The following is a 21,082-nucleotide window of genomic DNA, read 5'->3' as shown; positions in this document are numbered from 1 at the left end:
GCTTCCATTATGTATTAATATCATATGATATACGAGTCTTGTAAAGTTTTCATACTCATTTTCATTCAAAAAGTATCCTATCATTGATTTTCTGGCTTTCAGCTCTCGATATTGTCAAGTACAAGTCCCACAAAGCTAATAATATCATTGAATTTGCATAATTAAATAAATGAGATTTGAATATTCAAATGAATGCCAGAAAATTTAAAATATGGGCATTACAAGTGTTTGGTTCAAGTATTCATTAGAAACTATGTGTTTGTAACATGTTGTGCATGTCATCGTAATGCTAGAGACTTTTAAGGCCAACTCGGACAGCGTCGTATGACGCAGCCCAACATGATTTGTTGTCGTGTTGGGTCTGTGTGAGTTAAACGCAGACGCGATGGTTTGCGTTGGGGGCAGTCGCGTCGTAAAATATTAAAACGTGTTTAATATTTCTCACGGCGGCTTAAGACTGTCCCTGACGATGAATCACGTTGGGCTACGTCTTACGACGCTGTCTGAGTTGGCCTTTACATGTTGCTCATCCTCCCTTAACATTTATCATGGCTTGCATGTTGACGTAGGGATCAAACTTAAATATCGGAACAAAAAAACTAAATCCAAATGGCCGGGATTTATACTGCGCCGTAAGTACAACCAAGCACAAAGACGGATGCATGCCCTGGGGAAAAGCAGTTATTAAGGGGTAAGGGATGTATACTACACAGTTTAGGTATGGGCCATTGTGTGGTTATATAAAGATACTATTTTAATTGTGATGGGTTGTAATTATTTTATTTAATATTATACTTACAAAATCTTATTTGTACCTTATTTAAATCTGTTTTAATAAGAATTAAAATTTATTTATTGATATGTATTCATATAATAAATTCAGCATTCATGTGTGTACACCACATTTTTAGCAAAGGGGTCAAACAGCATGATACATTTACTTGGTAGAGGTCAACAGAGGTTCAATGTATGCACTTAATTATTTATAATCTGACAGTATTTAATGTAAATCGAGATAATATTTAATAAAGATTTAAATTTTGCTATCAATGAGATTTTTTTTATAATGAAATGTGTCTATACTGTAAAAAAAATTATTCTAAAAGCTTTTAGCCATTAATATTTTAAAAAACAAGTAACTCTTTTTTCTCAAGTTTCTTTCACATAATGTAAAATATTGCTCACTTTTTGGGAGTTTTCAGTGTGCCATTAGCTAGATCTTTGTAAACATTTCATTTTAATAACTAATAAAGTGATACAAATAATAATAATAATAAACTTTTAATTTAGTATGAATTGAAAGCAATTTAAAATTCAGAGTCCTAATATCTTTATTAGTATCACTTGTCACTGAATACAATTGATTATAAAAGTATACATACTATGTGTAGAAAATGTTGTTGTTCTAAAACTATTAACATACAAGCACAAAAATGGTTTAACAACGAATGTTGGTAATGGTTGAAACAATTAAGGTTGCAGCTTTTTTTTTTATATATTTTGATTTAAATCTTTTGTTTTTTTAAGATGAAATTGTTAAACTACAATTTACTAACTGCAACCAGTGAGTGTTTTTTATTTTATTTTTATTTCCGTATCATTTTAATTATTTTCATTTTATGAAGATCCGGAAATGCAAGCATTAGCTTTTCATGCCGAAGAGCTGTTAGGGAAAGGAATTGAGCGAATGCAACGAAAAAAAAGTTCAACAGGTTAGAGATTTTGGGCTCTTGACTAGCGCCCTCAGGCTTCACCTTCGTTCATACATAGTTCCTGCACTCATTCGATCTTTACAATTTTTCCATTTAAATTTAATTGGTTTTTCATTATCATAATTATGATCATTTCATTTGACTTCTTAAAATGATTACTGTTTGTGCATGGTGTTAATATATTCATAATTTCTAAGCTGTCACATCTTCCTCATTTGAAATGTTCATCTGTGTCTCATCATTATTATTATTATTATTATTATTATTATTGTTATAACTATTAAACCATAATATAATGTATATTAGGAGGAATTTTCTTTTAAAAATCTCAATGCTATTAAAATAGGTCAAAATGTTCCACAATGTGTTTTTTCTGATTAGCAAAATTAGAATATTCTGTTATGTTAGAAATAGTTTTTGAATAGGCTGTAGTTTTTTGTTAATTATTTATTTTTTATAAATGTAATTTCCAAGATTGTCATTATGGGTAGCAGTAGACAGTAGTGGTTGTCTCTAGTCTGTGGTGGTTTTTAGAAATAAGTTTAGATGTCGACCCTATAGGTATGTTAAACCAGGCAATACCAGCCCCTTTGCAAAATTAGAATATTTTGTTATGTTACGTTAGAAATAGTTTTTAAATAGGCTGTAGTTTTTATTTTGTAATTATTTATTTTTTATAAATTTAATTTCCAAGATTGCCATTATGGGTAGACAGTAGTGGTTGTCTCTAGTCTGTGGTGGTTTTTAGATATAAGTTTAGACGTCGACCCTAGGAATGGGTATGTTCACCAGGCAATACCAGCCCCTTTGCACATAATACACAAGACTTTGAATGTATTGTTCATAATTTCTCTACTTGCTCTATGTGAACTTTCTCAGGGTTATCAGAAAATATATATAGATTACGTAATTATGTATGGGATTTATATACAATCTTCTCTTAATTTAATGCTCTATATGAACTGTATGATTCAACTTTCTCTTTGTTGTTTATAAATGTTTATTGTTGTTTTATGCATAATGTCTTTACATGTCCTTTGGAGAGATTATGACATGTTTAAATATTAAAGGTAAATATATTTATAAATATAATTATTGTCAACAGTTTACTTCTGTGGTTATTGCCTGCTTATTTGTTGTGTACTCTGCACATTGTCTCCCTAATCAAACTATATGAATGACATGAAAATAACTTTTCTGCCACTCTTTTTATTGGTTTGTAAACACAAGGTATGTTTCGAAAGCTTAGAGAAGGCCTTGAAATGCAGAAGCAGTGGCTGCTATTGTAGGTGTATTGTATATTCACATAAGAATTGCGTAATTATTTTAATACAAATAATCATAATTATATTGGCATTTGTATAATTATATTATACAAATTACAGTGGAGTTTGAAAAATGTGGTCAGCTTTGGAATTCAGCAGACATAAGCTTAATGTTCTTAGCTTGTAAAAAGCATGACTAAGATTTTTGTGGCATATTGCAGCTTAGATTAATAAGTTTTTTTAACTTGCCTTTTTTATACAGTGGCACATGATAGACATACACAATCAGACTTTGTTTGTCAGACTTTGCATGTTTGAGTGGGGCTAAGCAGAACAGTCTCTCACACAAGGTGACTGTTGTAGAAAGTGCTGTACTTGTCAGTGATCAAACATTTGAACTCTGATGAACAAAAATATGATAGTGTATGCCAAGCTTAACACCATAAGGCTCTTTCTACACTATCAGATTATATGTGGACAAAATGTCTATGATTTATAAACATATGAGTTTGATGACATCATCAAGCTCATGCATGGACCACAGATACTTGTCTCATAAAATGGGATATTGTGAACAGAACATTAAATTTGGTAATGAGAATGACAGCAGATATGTTGCAAAGGTTCACAATAATTTTTAATTTATTTAGATCTTTGTAGATATTGCATGATTGGTTAATAAGATAGTATAATACATACTCCAAGTATTGAAATGCACGCCGTCGTGTCGGGATTTGTCATCATCAGGAATGATGATCATTCCTAATGATGACATAATTTATGTTGAAATATTGAATCTCGACACAATGGCGTGCATTTCGATACTTGGAGTATGTATTATACTATCTTAACTGAGATTAATCAGTGGACCTTTTGGTTAATAAGATGGGAGGAAAAATGTATATATATTCATTAAGTGGTTGCTCAAAATTTAAACTAGATATGTGTATATATATAATCTGTCTCTGTCATGGAATGTTGTGGGCATATAGCATGCATTGTTTTATGGAATGATTTGTTGTTTATTATATTATTAGTTATTTCAATATATGAGTTATTTAAGAAAGATCTGTCAACAAATCCAAAACAGATCCCTGTTGCTGTGTTACTGAATTATTTTACATGTTGTAGCATTTCCTTTTGCTAATAAACATAATCACATCCATGTGCAGCATTCAAACTCCTATTAACAAAATGTGGTATCTTTAAATACCATCTATATAGTTCTAAAATTTTCATTTTATTTATTTTCTTTTTTCTTTCGCAGCTTAATTATTCAACCACTTGTTTTACATTACCATTATTGCTGGCCTAATGTTTTCGAATCTTAATTCTTTAATAATTTTGTGTGATAATATCAATTTCTAAAGCATTTGAGTGGGGGAAGTATTGAAGATATTGTATTCGTTTCTAGTATTGTGTAATGAAATCTTGAGATACAATTTTTAAATATAATTGATGTGTTGTCGTCCTTGTTTTCAGATGAGATTCCCGTTGCTGTGCCCCCAGGTCAGCAGCCCGCTACTGTCGGAACACCCGGCAGTGAAGTGAGCGCCAAGGAAACTGATCATGTGATTGAGATGACTGAAGAAGTACCAGACGACAAAGTCAGTATAGCGTCATCTGGTGAAAAGAAAAAGAAGGTAAAATTAAAAAAGAAAAATATTTCATCTAAATGAAGATTTTTATTTTATTGTATATTTAGGTTTTTTTTTAGATAAATGATAAAAATGTTATTGATTTTTAAAAAATTAAACAGTAGCATAACTAGATTTATTTCATTCCCATGAGCCATTTTCCTAATGTTCATACAGTAGTTCAAAACCTAATTTGCATAATTACCTAATCTTTTTGTTTTCCTCTTGTGATAATCACAGTTTAATTTAGTAGCATTTGGAAAAAAACAATTAAAGCTAATGAAGGTTTGTTACCGTAAGAATCTCTAGGGGTGAATGTTAGTGGTCACTTTATTTTTGTTACACTTTTTACTACACTCCTGGGATTTCTAATGTTTGATTAACTCATTAAACTTATATTGTTAATTGAAATTCTTGGATGATACATTGCTGTTCTTCTAGGTGTTCAGAGTACGTGGTCTGAATGGTACTGTTTCAGAAAGTTCTCAATCTTTTAACATTTATGTGAAATCTGTTCTTTATGGTGTTTATCATTATTGTCTTACTATAGATCTTATATCAGGTTTAAACACATTCTAAAACTTTTGGTTGAGCTGTAGTAGTAGACAGATCTTATCGTTTACGGAGCTCTTTCGTCTAGCGTTTCAACTTCTAGTGGGAAAAGTGTACCAGCATGTAAAGTCAGAGACAACGGTTAATTGCCATTCAGTTGATTTACATTTGCATTGGACAAAAATTCTGACAGTGTTTCCAGTGTGCTGAACACTGATTAAGTTTTTGATCGGTTCAATAAAAAATTCGGATTTGGTGTGAATGCAGTTTTATTTGGGCTTTTAGCCTTAACACATCTGTAAAACTTCTGATTTAGACCCAGCATTCGATATATATATATGTATATATATATATGTATGTGTAACCCACCATGAAAGATCATATGATAACTCTCCACTACAAGGAGGCATTATCATTTAGAATACAATGTTCTAGGAGGAAGCGAACTCAAACCGTTATCGCTAATGATGACATAATGAATACTGATGGAGGTAGAAAACTTTCTTGAAGATGACAAAGCTATAGTGCTTTAGTGTATGTATTTTACTACATCCTATTTGTTTTGAGTTTTATAAATAAAAAGCACATAGTTTTTTACTTGTACTTTGTATATGAATCTTAGGTTGGTTAATTTTTAATTATTAATAGACTTGCTCTAAAATACCAAAAAAAAAATTGTTTCAGGGTCAGGGTTTCAGTCAGAAGTTTTACTTTTTTAAATGCACTATTATATTTTTATATTTCATTAAGGACATGTACATTTGGTTTTTTTTTTTGTAAATCCGTTTCTAAATTTTTTCGTCTTAAGTCAAGTGTTGAATTTAATAACTTTAATTTAATTTATCTACATTGGGGTTTTTTTTTCTATACTTTATACTTAATTTTTTTTCACTTCACTTTTAAGCATTTCCTTTACATTTCTTATTTGTAGTTTTATTGTGTTATCATTTAATATCATTCTTACAAATTGTGACACTTATTAGATTACTAAATTGGAACAGTGAATTATGTTATAAATAACAGTACCGAAAGTAGTTAGAAAATCTGTTTGATCTTAAGGACAGCATGTGGTTTAATCATGTAACTATAACAATAATACCCGATTTACAGTAATAAAATATTACATGGGTCTGTTGCTAAATATTCCACGTACTTTCTGATGTATTCCTACGGAGATACTGTTAAGACACCAATATACCTTCACCTTCTAACGAGCTACTACAAACCTTGCTGAAGTTTGTATGATTTAAACGCAGGTGGTAAAGTTATAGGCAACAAACACAACGTGAAAATAAAGCTAGGCACTCGCCGTGTCATACAAATGTCGTTTTATCTATGGAATTGCTCCATCCTAAGACTTCATACAATGTGTGCCCGACTTAAGCCACATTTACACTAGACATGATTACGACACAACAACAACACGATACAGATGCGCGCAGTGTTGAAGAATACAAACTACGCAATGATATGTCGTTGGCATGTCTTAATCATGTCTAGTGTAAATGTGGCTTCAAGCTGTACACTGTCAGCATGCATGTTCACGGTTCCTTGCTTGGAATAAAGACAAGACACAAATATTTTTTTTTCTTGTGTGAATCGGGTGTGTTGCTATAATTACATGTTAAAGCCAAAGGTTTCTCTTTGAATGTCTGTGTGTATAGATGTAGTTGTAGTTATTACTCTAATAGAAATAAATAAATTTAAGTGTAGCTAACATTTATGATTCTCATCATTTTCTGTTTTTATTTGATTGCTTAACGTTGAATGTTTCAAATTTTTCTTGCGAATTGTTATCTGAAATGTCCTGTTGTAAGTTTACCTGAAATAATTGTGCATGTGAATCGCACACAAAGATACAAAGGTGAAGCGCCATCACAATAACCAAAATCCTTGTACCCAGTCTTGCCCATATTTGGAAGAAGGAATGGAGTTTTATCATGTGGTACATTTTTAAATGTGTTACACTTTGGCATGATTGTAGATGGTGTTGTTATATATAATTTCCTGCATGAATTTTAGTGATTTATTTGTTTTTATGGGGCTGATTTGTTGTCTGTTGGTAATGAGGTTTTGATTGGTTATTGGGCGTGTGGGGTAGTGGGCTGTTGCTTTGAAGTCCGTTTCTACTTCTCTTTTCTGTCCCCACCAAAAATAATTGCAAGCAGCAGAGCATCTGGGACCATATGAAGTAACTTCCTTTTAGTATTTACCTCTTTAATGTGACTCATTTGCTATTATAAATGCTTCTCATCAAAAACCTTCCAACAATCCTTCTCCCCCACCCCACCACGCCCTGCTCACACTTTCTTTATCACCTGTTGGGATATTCATACAACCTACACCGAACTTCTCTCTTCATCTCATCTCCAAATTTTTCCATGCTCCTCCTTTTTTTTCTTCCAATCACATTGGCATGCATGTCACTGAATTTGTCACTGGAATTTGTAGCAGTATGAAGTTTGTGATTGATTTTATATTAGAAATGTGATGTTAATTACAGTACAGTTTTATTTTTTTAATGGTATTGATTTTAAATATAGACAGTTTATTGAAAGTTTTTTGAAAATATACCATCTTATAAAATCTGGAAATGCACAGTAAGTTCAATATAAATAGCTAAATAAACAAATATTCACTTCCAATCTTAATACAGAGATTAAAACACAGCATAAGAAAGTATAATACATACTCCAAGTATTGAAATACACGCCATCGTGTTGGGATTCAATATTTCGACATTAATTATGTCATCATCAGGAATGATGATTTTTGGAAAACACAGCATTTTTCTGGGTTTTACAAATTTTTAAAACTACAGTTAGTAGAACCACTCAATTTGGACACCCCTATTATAAGGGAACCATCTTTTTTAAAGGAACATTTTTGCCTGAAAAGCAATGGAAATTGATATCTTAACACACTACCGCCAAACCCTATTGACAGATGGTATGTCTTTAAATAGAGGTCTATGTTTAAGCTCTGTCCATACTTCCAAGTTTTTGTGACAAATGTGTGAGTGACCCATAGATGATGTCATATCACAGCTATATATCTGCAAATCACAGGTACTTGTCACTTAAACTCCATAGTGTGGACAGACCATTGTTGAAAATGTTACTTTCTTTCTTTTGGTTGTGGTATTTTATTTTAAACTTTTTTATTATGTATTTGTTTTGTATTTTTTGTTTGGGTTTTTATGCGGTTGGTTTTGGTATAGTGTATTCTTTTGTAGGACGTTTATAGTAAGCTTTTTCCCTCTTTATTTTTACTGCATCACATACAACAGGGTCCCAAGAAGAGTAAACACCTTCTTGCTCCGGTAATTTGATATCATTTTGCTTTTATTTTTTGTTTTCTTCAACTTGTGTTAACTATTAAGATGCTTTCTTGTACTCTAAAGTTGGTAGTTTCAAATTCTGTAACACTTTTACTCCTAGCATAATTTTATGACCCCCCCCCCCTTTTTTTTTAATTACAGAAACACCACAATTTATGAACATGAGCTTTGTTGAATGATGAAATAGTGTATAAAAAATATGTGAAAATAAATTTATAGAAAGTTTATTGTATAACTAGTTAAGGTACACATTTTTTTTCGATACAGGGCAAGGAAGTATTATCTGAACAGGTACTAAATTTATTTCACCTAGCTGTAGCAGCTTATAACTAATCAGTCAATAACTGTTTTAATTTTTATCACCAAACATTATGGCAGTTTAGTGTTTTTGTATTTAGTTTTTTTTGTAATTATTTTTTATATTATCTTTCTAGTTTGCTTTATTGAAATAGTAATGGTTATGACAATGGTGAAGGTTTAAGACATTATTCCGATGATGATGGTTAAACCATGTTGAGAATAATGATAATGATGGTGACAATGAAGATGATGGTGAAAGATAGGAATGAGATGGTGATTGTGATAATGTTATGAAAATGATTGTTATATTCATGAGAATGACAATGCTGATGAGGGTGATGAATGCTTATTACATAGTTATGTAATAAACTCATATATAACAATTTATAATTTCTATTTCAATTTTACAAATTAATAATAGTAATAATTTTATTAATAATAATAATAGTAATAATAATAATAGTAATAATAATAATAAAATTAATAATGATGACAATAAAATAATAATAATAATAATGTAACACATTTCTATAGTGCCTATTAAAGCAAACAGCTGTCTTGTCACATGGAAAATGCCATTATAACTAGCATATAGTGTAGAAAAATTGCTGTTTATTTCTTATATAAATGAAAATTTACAGATCTGCGGTATATTATTATTTCTATTTTTATTAGATCATTTTATCATACTGCTTATTTTTTAGCTTCGCGATTTGAGTTAAAGGTTTGATCTGATATTCTCAAGAAATAGAAAGAGAAGTGCCAATTTATAAAGTGCGGCCTGTTGTCTGCTTCATTTTAACTACCAATTTTCTCATCTAATTATGAAAAGTAATTCTAAATTGGATTTCTGTCCCATTGGTTGTGTCTCTTGCACCCTATATTTTTTTTAATATACAGTACTGGATATATATCCCTGAAGAGGATATGATTTTGCATTTAGGAATGAAAACTATAAGACTGAAAAAATGCAGATTGCCATTTATGACAATAAAAAATCCCCCATTAAGATTTATAGACCTTGTATTTAAAGACACCTTCAACCCCGGGGAGCTAACTTGTATACCAACCTTATGGGAGGGGGGGGGGAGTGCAGCAACCACTCCAAGACATAAGACACTTGCGTTACCTGGTTTCTAGGGAGGAGCACATCACTGTCTCGTGGAACGTTATCCGTATTTCAAGTGATGATATAGTCCCAAGGAAATGAGTGGCTTTAAGTGATCTAACTCTTCTCTGTTGTTGTAGACTTGAGTACTTTATTTGATTTTGATGTGCGTTTCTTCTTTAAACAATTAGTGAAATATAATCTAAGCTTGCCGATTGATCTTTACATACATTCCTTAAATTAAGATAATGAAATATCTTCTCTTTTTATGCTCTCATCTATGTTAACATTTTAATCATTAGTGTATAAATACTTGCTTTAATAAATAACTTTCAACTCAGATCATAACAACTTTGTATTACAAGTGATTTATTCCATTCTAAATTTTGCCTTATTTTGTTGCAAGAAAAAAAAAATTTTCTCTTTACTACATTTATGTAAGCATTAAAACATTAAAAATGTGCAATAGAAATTGTTTTCTGCTGAACTGCAATATGAATACTGTCAATGGTCTCTTCTTTTTAAAATTTAGAATCATTAAACATTATAAAAAAGCAAGAATAAAGTTCACTTTAAAAGATATAATTAACAAAAATAATCCATTATCCAATCAAATTATCCATCAGAAAGATTATTAAAATTCATTTGTTATTCCATAGGATGTATTAGAGGAAGAGATTGATTGGTGGTCGAAGTACTATGGATCAATTGGAGACAAAGAGAAATGCGGTTCCTACTTAGAAAAGGGATATGACACAATAAAGGTAAGACCTTATTTTGTCTCTTTTTATATCAAATATCTTGTATTATATTCTTGAATGCATGTTATTTTGTTGTTTTATTGACAACTAATGACACATTTCTGTTTGTCGCCCTCTTAAGGGCTTGTTGAGTAAATTGAATTTGTAGTCAAGGTAATGTTTTGTTGAATACATTTCTATTATATGAAAAATATACATGAGTTGTAATTGACATGTTGACAAGGACGCGAAGCCCCGCCCACAAAGTCACGAAAACCTTAGACAATGGCGGCTAGACTTAACAAGTTGGCGAAGATTTTCTTTGCTATCAACCTTCTTTAAGAAAGAGAATTCAGGGTAGGTGGTATGCAAATGAATCATATATTCATAGTGTTAATCTATTTCATGGAACATGGCGGGGAAATTGTTGTAAAAGCCTCTGTATTTCGCTCTCAAAGGAAGAGGGAAAAGCTGCATTCAGTCAACCTTGTTGTCGGCAAAGGCCAAGTAACTGATGCGCACTGCTCGTGTAAATCTGGGTATCTATCACCAAGCAAAATAGACATCTAGGCCTAGGCTCACGTATGTTTCGCGTTTAAACCAGCTGTCTAAGGAAATTAAAATGTCCGAGAACGAGTTTTTGATCACATGACTGAATGACGCTCGCTGATTAGTCGGTTTATCTGTCAATCAAATCTCTTCGAGATGTTAATTGCATAATAATAAAACCATCATGTGGCAATTATTGCATGTAATTGGGATATAATTTGATGGTAGAGTGGTCTTTTAACCTCAAGGTCCTGGGTTCAAATCAGGAGCTAAGTACTATTCTCAGTAAGTCAATTAAATAAATATATATATTAATGTTGGTTGGAATTACATATATATAAAACATAATTGAAATTTAATAAATGAATTAGTATCATGATACTGATGCTGTAAATTCATAATTTTTTCAGATATTTGACTGCCCACTTGAAAAGGTTGAACCATACAACAGTTTCTCTGATTTTTGTAACACATACGAACTTCAACGTGGCAAGAACAAGGAAGATGAAGAATTTAGTGGAGTAGGGGAATTCAAGGTAAATACCAGTGTGACTCATTTATATTCTACAATTAATTCATTCAAGCTGGGAAAGGTAAAAATGAGTCACAAATATAATTTTATCAAGCCGTATAGAAAGAAATATGCATTAACAAATTAATTTTTGAGTATTATATTATATGGTATTAGAAAAAATGAATAAACGTTAATATATTTTCACAACTGCCACAAATTTTATCAAGACGTGTTCTGTTTTTTTGTGAATATTTAGGGTCTATTCCGTGTTTACCCATTGGCCCCGGATCTTAAGGCACCCTTACCACCGAAGCAGTTTAAAAGCCTGCCGAGTAGTGCACCGTGCGAATGCATCGTTCGTGTGTACATCATTCGAGCCATCGACCTTCAACCTCAGGATCCATCAGGATTGGTAAGTATACCAGTACACCATCACTGCCAGACTCAATTGTTTTATCCTATTGAACAAATATTGTAATAAGTCTACTGCAGCTTCACAGCTCAGCATGGAGTGGTTGGTGGTTTGTGTGCTTGCCTTCCAATTGCATTCTTTTAAATACATATTAAAGTGAATGAATAGTGAAATTAATGAAATGAAATTTAACAGTTCATCAGTTTGAAATACAAAGTGGATATAGTTTAATAAAAGTTTTCTTCACCCCTAGGCTGATCCCTACTTAAAAATTTCCCTTGGAAAAACAAAGATTAAGGAAAATGATGCATACCTTCCCAACACACTGAATCCAATGTTTGGAAGGTAAGGTGTAATTGATCATTTTTTTTTAACTATCAATTCATTTATCTGTATGTATACATTCACACATCCACCTATTTATTCATTTTTTGTACTTATTCATTCATTTGTACATTGATTATTTACTCATCCATATACTCATCTATAAATTAATTAAATTGGATGTGTTATACACACCAAGGATAGCTCACCAAAGTCCTGAGACTTATTTCCAGTGGGGTCCTTCTGGTGGTGAATTGAGCAGTACACTGGGAGACAATCCCCTATTGTTTTCCCGAAGAGTGTACTGCATTCTTTAATGTGCACATGGGACATTTTGCACACAGGACCAACGGCTGACATGTCTCATCCGAAAGACGGTGCGCTTTTGGAACTTGAATTTCAGCCCTGAAACGCAAGGAGAGCAGCGATGGGAATTGAACAGGGGACTGAGAGATCTCCACGGTTCAGCGCACACACAGTGGCTACCACCAGTCTAACCAACTAAGCTAGCTACTCTTATTCATCTACAGTATCTATTCATTCATGTGTCATTCTTTCATCGATCCATTCTTTCACCTGTTTAACTATGCATTTCATTTAATCGTTTAATCCATCCACCCATTCATTCATTCATCATTCATTTTGTCAAACATCCATCTATCCATCATCTATACATACAATGATTAAACAAAACAAAACAAAACAAAATTGCAGCTGTAGCACAATTACTTTTACCGTAAAAGTTTACCTACCAGCAGCATCTTTTGAAATAGTTATTGGTTTTATTTTGTATTATTTTAGAATGTTTGAAATTAAGGCTTCCATTCCTGTTGTAAAAGATCTAAAGATTGGTGTGATGGACTACGATTTTTTGAGTAGCGATGACATTATTGGCGAAACCATCATTGATCTTGAAAATCGTTTCCTTTCTAAATACCGTGCAACATGCGGTCTGCAAGCTACTTACAACACGTGAGTTAATATTAAGTAGTTTAATACAATAAGAATTAACATTTTTTGAGTATACTGTAAATTTAGAATGATACTGTAAAGTGTTCCATATGATACCATAGCATAGTATAAATTATAAAATACGGAACTTTCTTTTTCCCTCTCCCCCCCCCCCCCCCCCAAATCAAGGACTGGTCCAAATGTCTGGAGAGATGCAGTAACACCAACCCAGATTCTGCAGCAGTATTGCAAAAAGAATTCTCTGCCCGACCCGGTCTACTACGGCGCTACAAAGCTTTGCTTTGACGGAAAAATGTACAACCTTCAAGACTTCGGTAAGTAAATCAGACAGATGAGTTAGCTTGTTTTTTTATCTTTATATTTTCAGAATTGTCCATAGAATTATTTGCCCGGTCAAAAATTAGAAAAAGTAAAAAAAATTTTATTATAAAAGTAAATCAACTAATATCTACCACATTATAAGAATAAGTATATGAATGATAAAGTAATAAACCCTTTCTTATTATATACCTTTGAGTTCTAAATTGAGATGTATTTTGTATTATTAATACTAAAGGTATTTTAAATGTATATAATCCAGTAAGATGATTTATTTCATAATGCTAAATATTTCAATTGCACCAAATCTGTCATTGCACATAAGGTGTTTACAGTTGTGAAATATTATATTGACCTCGTTACAAATTCTGCAATCAATTTTAACTATTGACGTACATGTGAGATTTGCGCTGTCGATAATTCTAAGCTGATCATTAACACTGTCTGAGGAATAGGGTCAATCATAGGTGGGTCATCGCTCTAATACGTGACCATTCAATTCTACAATGTCCTTTCCCCAATAAAGCACATCTTGTCTGGCACACGATTTCTGGGTATTTTGGGTTAATAAATGGGCCATGGTATGGATTAAAACCCACATGGAAAGCTATGACTAATTAGTCAACAATAAATACCTAGGTTTCAGAGTTCTTTAACAGTATTTAGTGTACTCGCGGCTTAATAAATATAACCTTGCTTGATTAAAGACTTATTAATAAGGTTTTCCTATTAAGCCCAGAACAAAATCCATCGTGTTATTTCCATACGCTGTGTATGTCACCGATAGGCGGTGAAGCCTATGACCACAAGTCGGTCAATCAGGCTCAAGAGGGATATTTGACCGATTAAATCCAGGCTTTAAGAGTGTGTACTGTCTGGTCATCCGTTGAAGTTATTGCAGACGGTCAATTTGAGGTCAATGCAGCTGAATATTTACTCTGGATTTACCCAAGAAACCCGATACTTCTTATTGGGATTTAAATGGATACAAATCAATTTCTTTTTCTAAAGCTCACGCATACACAAACAAATTATATATTACAAAATGATGTTATGGTTACAATAAAAAGTAATTGAAAAGTTGTTACCATTAATATTATTGTTATAATTATTAAATAATGTTATTTATTATTATTATTATGCTACTATTATTTTCTCCTACTATTCTTTTACTTTGATTATTAATATTATATATTTTGGTGTAAATTATTATTTTTGTTTCTCTTTTTATTATTACATCATTATTTGTTTATTTTTTTGTTGTTATTACTACTATTATTACTTTTGTTCACCTTTTTTGTAACTTCTTTAGAGGCAAACAAGATCCACAATGAACATGAAGGACCACCAGAAGAGCGCTTGGCATTATATGCACTCCGCATGTTGCCATTAGTCCAAGAGCACATTGAAACCCGCCCTCTATACAGTCCTCTGCTACCGAACATTGAACAGGGTAAACTCCAAATGTGGATTGATATTTTCCCTCTTGATATTGGCTTCCCGCACACTCCTTTCGACATTCAGGTTCGAAAGCCGAAATCGTAAGTAATGTACTTCAAATTCTATTTATTTGCTCACTCTGCTCACCTGTTAATTTTTTAATGGCAATATATAAAATGGCAATATCAGAAAATATATATATTTTCAGTTTAGACAGTGTCTTTTTCTGAATGAACATACTTTCCAACTTTGTTGTTTTCTTCTAACTAAAAAAAAAAGGGAAATTTAAAATCCTCTCTTAACCTTTTTCCTCCTTTCTATTTATATCTCTAGTCTGTAACCTCTTGTGGGTTTTTCTTAAGACTGAAAATAACTCCACTTTCTTTAACCTCATAATGAGCGTTATTAAATAAAAGCATGGCTGAGCCCTGTGGGAGAGAAGTAGCTTTATTCTGTAATGGCAGCTTCAGCGATGCAGCACTGAATTAGCTGGTGAATCACATTATAATTTAAAAATATCAGTATCAAGGTGAAAGGTAGATGAATGAAATGTCAGGGTAAAGAGAGGGAATGTAAAATATAAAAATTTAAGGTTTTCAAAAGATTTTAATTACTATATTTGTTAACATAATATGATTTTGGAGTGATGGCAATTTCAGTGATGCAGTACTGATTTCACTGATGGATCACATTATAATTTAAAAATTATCAACATTAGGAAATTCAATAACATTTTTTTAGAAAGATAAAAGATAGGTAATTAAAATATCAGGGCAAAAAATGTAAAAAAAAATCAAAGGCTTCTGAACAATTGTTAATTGAAGTTTAATTGAAATTTGTTTTATTATGATTATGGAAAAAATATGGAATTAGAAATAGAAATGATATGTAAAATATGATTAAGAATCATGATGTGCAGTATATGGCATCTAATCTCACTCTTGATAATTCACATATTGATTATCAATTTTTGTTATTTGATTGGCAGGTATGAAATTCGCTGCGTCATCTGGAATACGAAAGACGTCAAGTTAGATGAGACCTCAATAACTGGCGAACGGATGAGTGATATTTACGTCAAAGGGTAAGAGACAAAGGCAAGGGGTGGATTTGGAAGAAGATAGAGTGAATTACCTGGGGATTACCCCGCGATTAGTATAGGATTAAGTGATATTTAGCTGAGGAAACCAGGAACATGTGTCCTCCTTCTCATTTTGTTCAGGTAATGTATAAAACATGTATGTTGTTTGTGGGAAGGTAGAGGTAATATCCAGAAGCTGAAAGTGGTGATGGACATCAGCTGATCAGGTGTAATTACAGACAGGGTGATCTACTTTCTGTGCCCTGTTCAGAGGTCAATATTTGTTGTGGTTTTGGCCTAGTGGCAGTAATAATACAATTATACAGTACTTTATTATGCTCACCACAAACAATCAATCCCAAGCCTTTGTCTTTAAGGCAAGTAAACATTTGTTTCTTTTTTTTTATTATCACCTTATTATCACAAGTCAACTCTTGGCAAGAAGAAATACGTTGCAAAATATTTATATTCACCAGTTGGGAGCGTCCACTTTACTTGGGAATAACCCCCCAAGCTTTGATAGGAAAAGAGAAAGAAAATGTATTATGTCGTTCACATAGTGTACTATCGGTCGTCAACCAACGTGATCCCATAGATACACCAGGGGCGGATCCAGGATTTGAAAGAGGGGGTTCAAAGACATAGGCAGTATATTATTATATTCCAACAATATTGAGTAGTTGGATACGTAGTCTTCCGTCCATAGATCGATGAACCGACAGGCCTGAAGAACGTACTTTTTGTAAGTAAATTATTACGACATCAAACCAAAAATAGTGTGTATAATTTTATTTAATTGAAGGCTAGTTGGACTAAGCCTAGTTTTTCTGATCTGTCAACCTATGCCTAGGTAGGTTAGCATGACTTTTGTAAGCCAGGACCTAGTAGTATTTTATTACGTTTTTTCACACAGAGGGGGTTGGTCCAAACCCCCTACTGTACGCTAGAGGATGAGGTGAGTGCAACAATTCGTTTTTAATGACAATCTGCTCGGTCTGTTCTCAACAATCAGTAGATAGCTTTGCTTCATCACTCGCTTACCGAGAGCGGAGATGATTTATCGACAAACAGTGGTACGACCGTCGTAAATTGTCCCTGTGAAAAAGGCTATGCTCTATTTTGATACCAATTGTAGTATGTTTTACATATGTGGCAAGGACAAGCCAAACCAGTCACTCGTCGCAAATCATGTTTCAGAGATAATGGCCAAAACATGCTCTAATTTCAAAATTGTTTAAATCTATTTTATTGCACAAAATTAACCATTATATACATCATGCTATGTTGTTATTTTCCACATTTTCAATGTTAAAACAAAAATTTGTAACGATTTGGTGATGGTTTCTGCCTGAGAAATGCCAGAAATCGTGAACTTTGAAGGCTGATTTCTCATATATTGATCTTTAAACAGCTGTATGTTTAAACTCCTGTAACATCAAAACAAAATGTTGGATTTAAATGATTCTTTACCATTTTATAGCTCACATTTTACTGTTCAACCCTGTATTAATAACTAAAAATTGATTTTTGCGAGGAGTGACTGGTTTGGCTTTTCTTTGCCACATATGAAATTGTGAGAGTATTCTTCGAAAATTCTGTTCCAGGTAAGTTCAAAAGTTCAGTGGTTCACAGGTGTAGTAAAATTCCGGTGCATGGATATCTGGTACTGATGTCAACTCTCATCTCACACATGACATCAAACACATGTCCTTTGAAATATTCCATATCATTCAATTTCCCGTGCTCTCTTGCAATCGGATCACTGTAATCGCATCAGCGTGTGGAATTTTGTTAAACCGGTGTGAAATATAGTTGAGTTCCATCCCCAACTGTTTCTGCTGATCTCTCCAGCTCCGTTGCGGCTTTTTTTTTTGACATTGATGCACAGAATTTTACAACAACTTTAAGTTAACTCAAGAACACTTTATCCACAATGAACACACAAACTTAATTTGTTAATAAATGAATCCATGATAAAATGGTGTTTTTTGAGGGAGCCATGGTTGAATTATAATATCCTATTCTAATTTTAGACTTGATTTTTGAAAGTATAAATTGCACAGTGATCGCACAGAGAGCAGCTTAGCTCAGTCGGCTAATCTGTTGGTAGCCACTGTGTGTGCGCTGAACCGCGAAGATGTCTAGGTCCCCGGTTCAATTCCCATCACTGCCTCTCCTTGTGTTTCAGTTAGAGGGCTGAAATACAAGTTACAATAGCGTATCGTCTTTTGGATGAGACATTTAAGCCGTTGGTCCCGTGTGCATTATGGCCCATGTGCACGTTAAAGAACACAGTACGCTCTTCAGAAAAGAGTAGGGGATTGTCTCCCGGTGTACTGTCCAATCACCACCAGAAGGACCCCACTGAAAATAAGTTGTCTTCTAAACTTTCGTGGACTATCCTTGGTGTTTACACCGAATAAATCCAATTCAATCCGACTTTACTTTCATCTTACTTAGTTACTGTTGTTAGTTGTACAGTATGTGGTTTTTTTTTTGGTTTGTGCAAAATATCAAGTTTAATGTGACAGGTATGTGTGATTTGCCCATATATGGACATGATGTCATATTAATTATAGGCATGATGATGTCACGTGCAATATAATACAACTATCTTATGTGGGCAAATCAAAGATATTATGTCACTAGATAGTGGGGACAAAGCTTTAAGCCCTGTCCCTATCAAATTTTATTTGAAAAAAAAAACATTACATGCCTAAATATGGTCATGATGACATCACATCATGACCATATATAGGCGCATCATGATCATATATGGGCACATCATGACCATATATGGGCACATCATGACCATATATGGGTGTACAACATTTTTTTTGTCAAAGAAAATTTGATAGTGTGGACAGAGCTTTAAGCCGGGTACTCATTCTGCATGAAGGTCGTTTTTAACGACGATCCGTTCAGACTGACACCGACAATCAGTAGATGGTCTCACGTCGTCTAGCGGATTAGTAGTACAGCGGTTGTACAATGCAGTGCGTGCCCAGCCATAGACACCATAACTGGGGACCTGGTAAAGGATTCTTAAATACGCATCATCTGCTACAAATGTAAATGCTGGAATGATAGGAATCTATGCAAAATACTTTGCACCACTGAACACGGACATGAAATGCACTTCGTGGCCCTAAAAAGGTGTCCAGCAATGGAACAATTGGATTTGTCTGTATGTAGAACATGAGTGGATAAGTATATAGACCTGTTGGTTTAGTTATCCTAGTGTATTAGGGTTATTTCACAAGCTATCAAGTACATCTTAACCATGTTAAGCGTATTTTTCTTTTGTTCAGATGGCTCAAAGGTCAAGATGATAGACTGCACACTGACGTGCATTACCGGTCCTTAAATGGTGAGGGTAATTTCAACTGGCGATTCGTTTTCAAGTTCGACTACATACCACCAGAGCAAGTCATGGTTATCCAGCAAAAGGTATGCTTAAAATTTCATTTTAACTTCACGTATTGGAATTTATATTTTGTATTTTCAAATTTTGATTCCTTGGAAAGAATTTATGACCTAGATTTGAACCTAGGATGCTGGTATTGGAATATGAGTGCCATAAAATACCATACGTACCATCATCCATTTTTGACATGTTGGTCTTTTGCATTATACTGGCCTCTATACATTTCATATTATTTTTTGATCACCAGTGGCGTGTCTAGAGGAGGCCTTGGGGCACATGTTCTCCGCCCCCCCCCCCAAAAAAAAAACTAATTGTGCTTCCTCAATTGGTTCCCCCCTCCCCCACTGAAAATGTGCAAAGCAAAAAAATCATGCTCAAGTACATTAATAAAAAATAACATTAATTTTTAGTATTTTTGTTTTTATAGTAGATGAAGATTACCTACAGTATTATGTAATAACCAGTCTGATTCTATCAAATTGTAAAATATTATGTCTCCCAAATATTACAGTCTCCCACCCAGTGCTAGATAGTAGCTTATCTGTTTTTTTGCTCTCATTATTGATGATGATAGATTTATTTGTTACCATAGTAACTTACATAGTAATTTTTTTTTTTACCATAATTCTAAACATTTTTAACAGGGCAGAATGCAAGGTAATAATGTTCTAAAGTTTTTTATTGTTATTGCCTGCAATGCAATTTATTTCTTATAATTTTATACAATTATAATATTTTTTTCATTTTTTTGTTTTAGTAGTGATAAGTTTTCTTAAGCTTATACTTAGGGTTTTTTTTTTTTAATTTAGGAGAGACTTTTTTTTATACCTTGTTTAGCGAACCAATAATGATGATTTGGAATAAAAATAAAATTTCAATAAAAAGTCATGGTTATCCAGCAAAAGGTATGCTTAAAGGTAGCTTATCTGTTTTTTTTGCTCTCATTATTGATGATGATAGATTTATTTGTTACCATAGTAACTTACATAGTAATTTTTTTTTTACCATAATTCTAAACATTTTTAACAGGGCAGATTGCAAGGTAATAATGTTCTAAAGTTTTTTATTGTTATTGCCTGCAATGCAATTTATTTCTTATAATTTTATACAATTATAATATTTTTTTCATTTTTTTGTTTTAGTAGTGATAAGTTTTCTTAAGCTTATACTTAGGGTTTTTTTTTTTTTAATTTAGGAGAGACTTTTTTTTATACCTTGTTTAGCGAACCAATAATGATGATTTGGAATAAAAAGAAAATTTTATTTTTAGCCATTTAGTGCGCCCGCCACCACAAAAAAATGGAAATTTCAGAAAAAAATTAAAAATTTTTCTTCATTTTTATTGTGCGCACTGCTGCCTTGAAATCTCCAAAAATAATACATGAATATTT

The 21,082-nt window shown here is 32.7% G+C and overlaps 1 protein-coding gene across 14 annotated transcripts in view; it reads left to right on the top strand.

Moving 5' to 3' along the window:
* LOC117124323 (dysferlin-like) overlaps window positions 1-21,082 on the top strand; it is an 88,943-nt gene that overhangs the window by 58,847 nt on the left and 9,014 nt on the right. For 8 of the 14 annotated variants that reach the window (XM_033270518.1, XM_033270520.1, XM_033270513.1 and 5 more), the window contains 13 exons: window positions 1,626-1,712; window positions 4,460-4,620; window positions 4,855-4,899; window positions 8,456-8,488; window positions 10,574-10,678; window positions 11,614-11,739; window positions 11,974-12,129; window positions 12,383-12,474; window positions 13,255-13,425; window positions 13,594-13,739; window positions 15,056-15,284; window positions 16,172-16,267; window positions 19,576-19,714. In XM_033270518.1, the coding sequence (XP_033126409.1) occupies window positions 1,626-1,712; window positions 4,460-4,620; window positions 4,855-4,899; window positions 8,456-8,488; window positions 10,574-10,678; window positions 11,614-11,739; window positions 11,974-12,129; window positions 12,383-12,474; window positions 13,255-13,425; window positions 13,594-13,739; window positions 15,056-15,284; window positions 16,172-16,267; window positions 19,576-19,714 (1,586 nt within the window). Of the gene's footprint in view, window positions 1-1,625; window positions 1,713-4,459; window positions 4,621-4,854; window positions 4,900-8,455; window positions 8,489-8,773; window positions 8,798-10,573; window positions 10,679-11,613; window positions 11,740-11,973; window positions 12,130-12,382; window positions 12,475-13,254; window positions 13,426-13,593; window positions 13,740-15,055; window positions 15,285-16,171; window positions 16,268-19,575; window positions 19,715-21,082 lie in introns of all 14 variants that reach the window. The other 6 variants (XM_033270516.1, XM_033270517.1, XM_033270525.1 and 3 more) reach the window with 6 other exon arrangements.

Source organism: Anneissia japonica, unplaced genomic scaffold, assembly GCF_011630105.1.
Source record: "Anneissia japonica isolate Jap-2015-1 unplaced genomic scaffold, ASM1163010v1 scaffold750_len1593409_cov174, whole genome shotgun sequence".
NCBI classification, from domain to species: Eukaryota; Metazoa; Echinodermata; class Crinoidea; order Comatulida; family Comatulidae; genus Anneissia; species Anneissia japonica.
The sequence above is the reverse complement of the archived record's forward strand: the minus strand, read 5'-3'. Positions and strand labels throughout refer to the sequence as shown.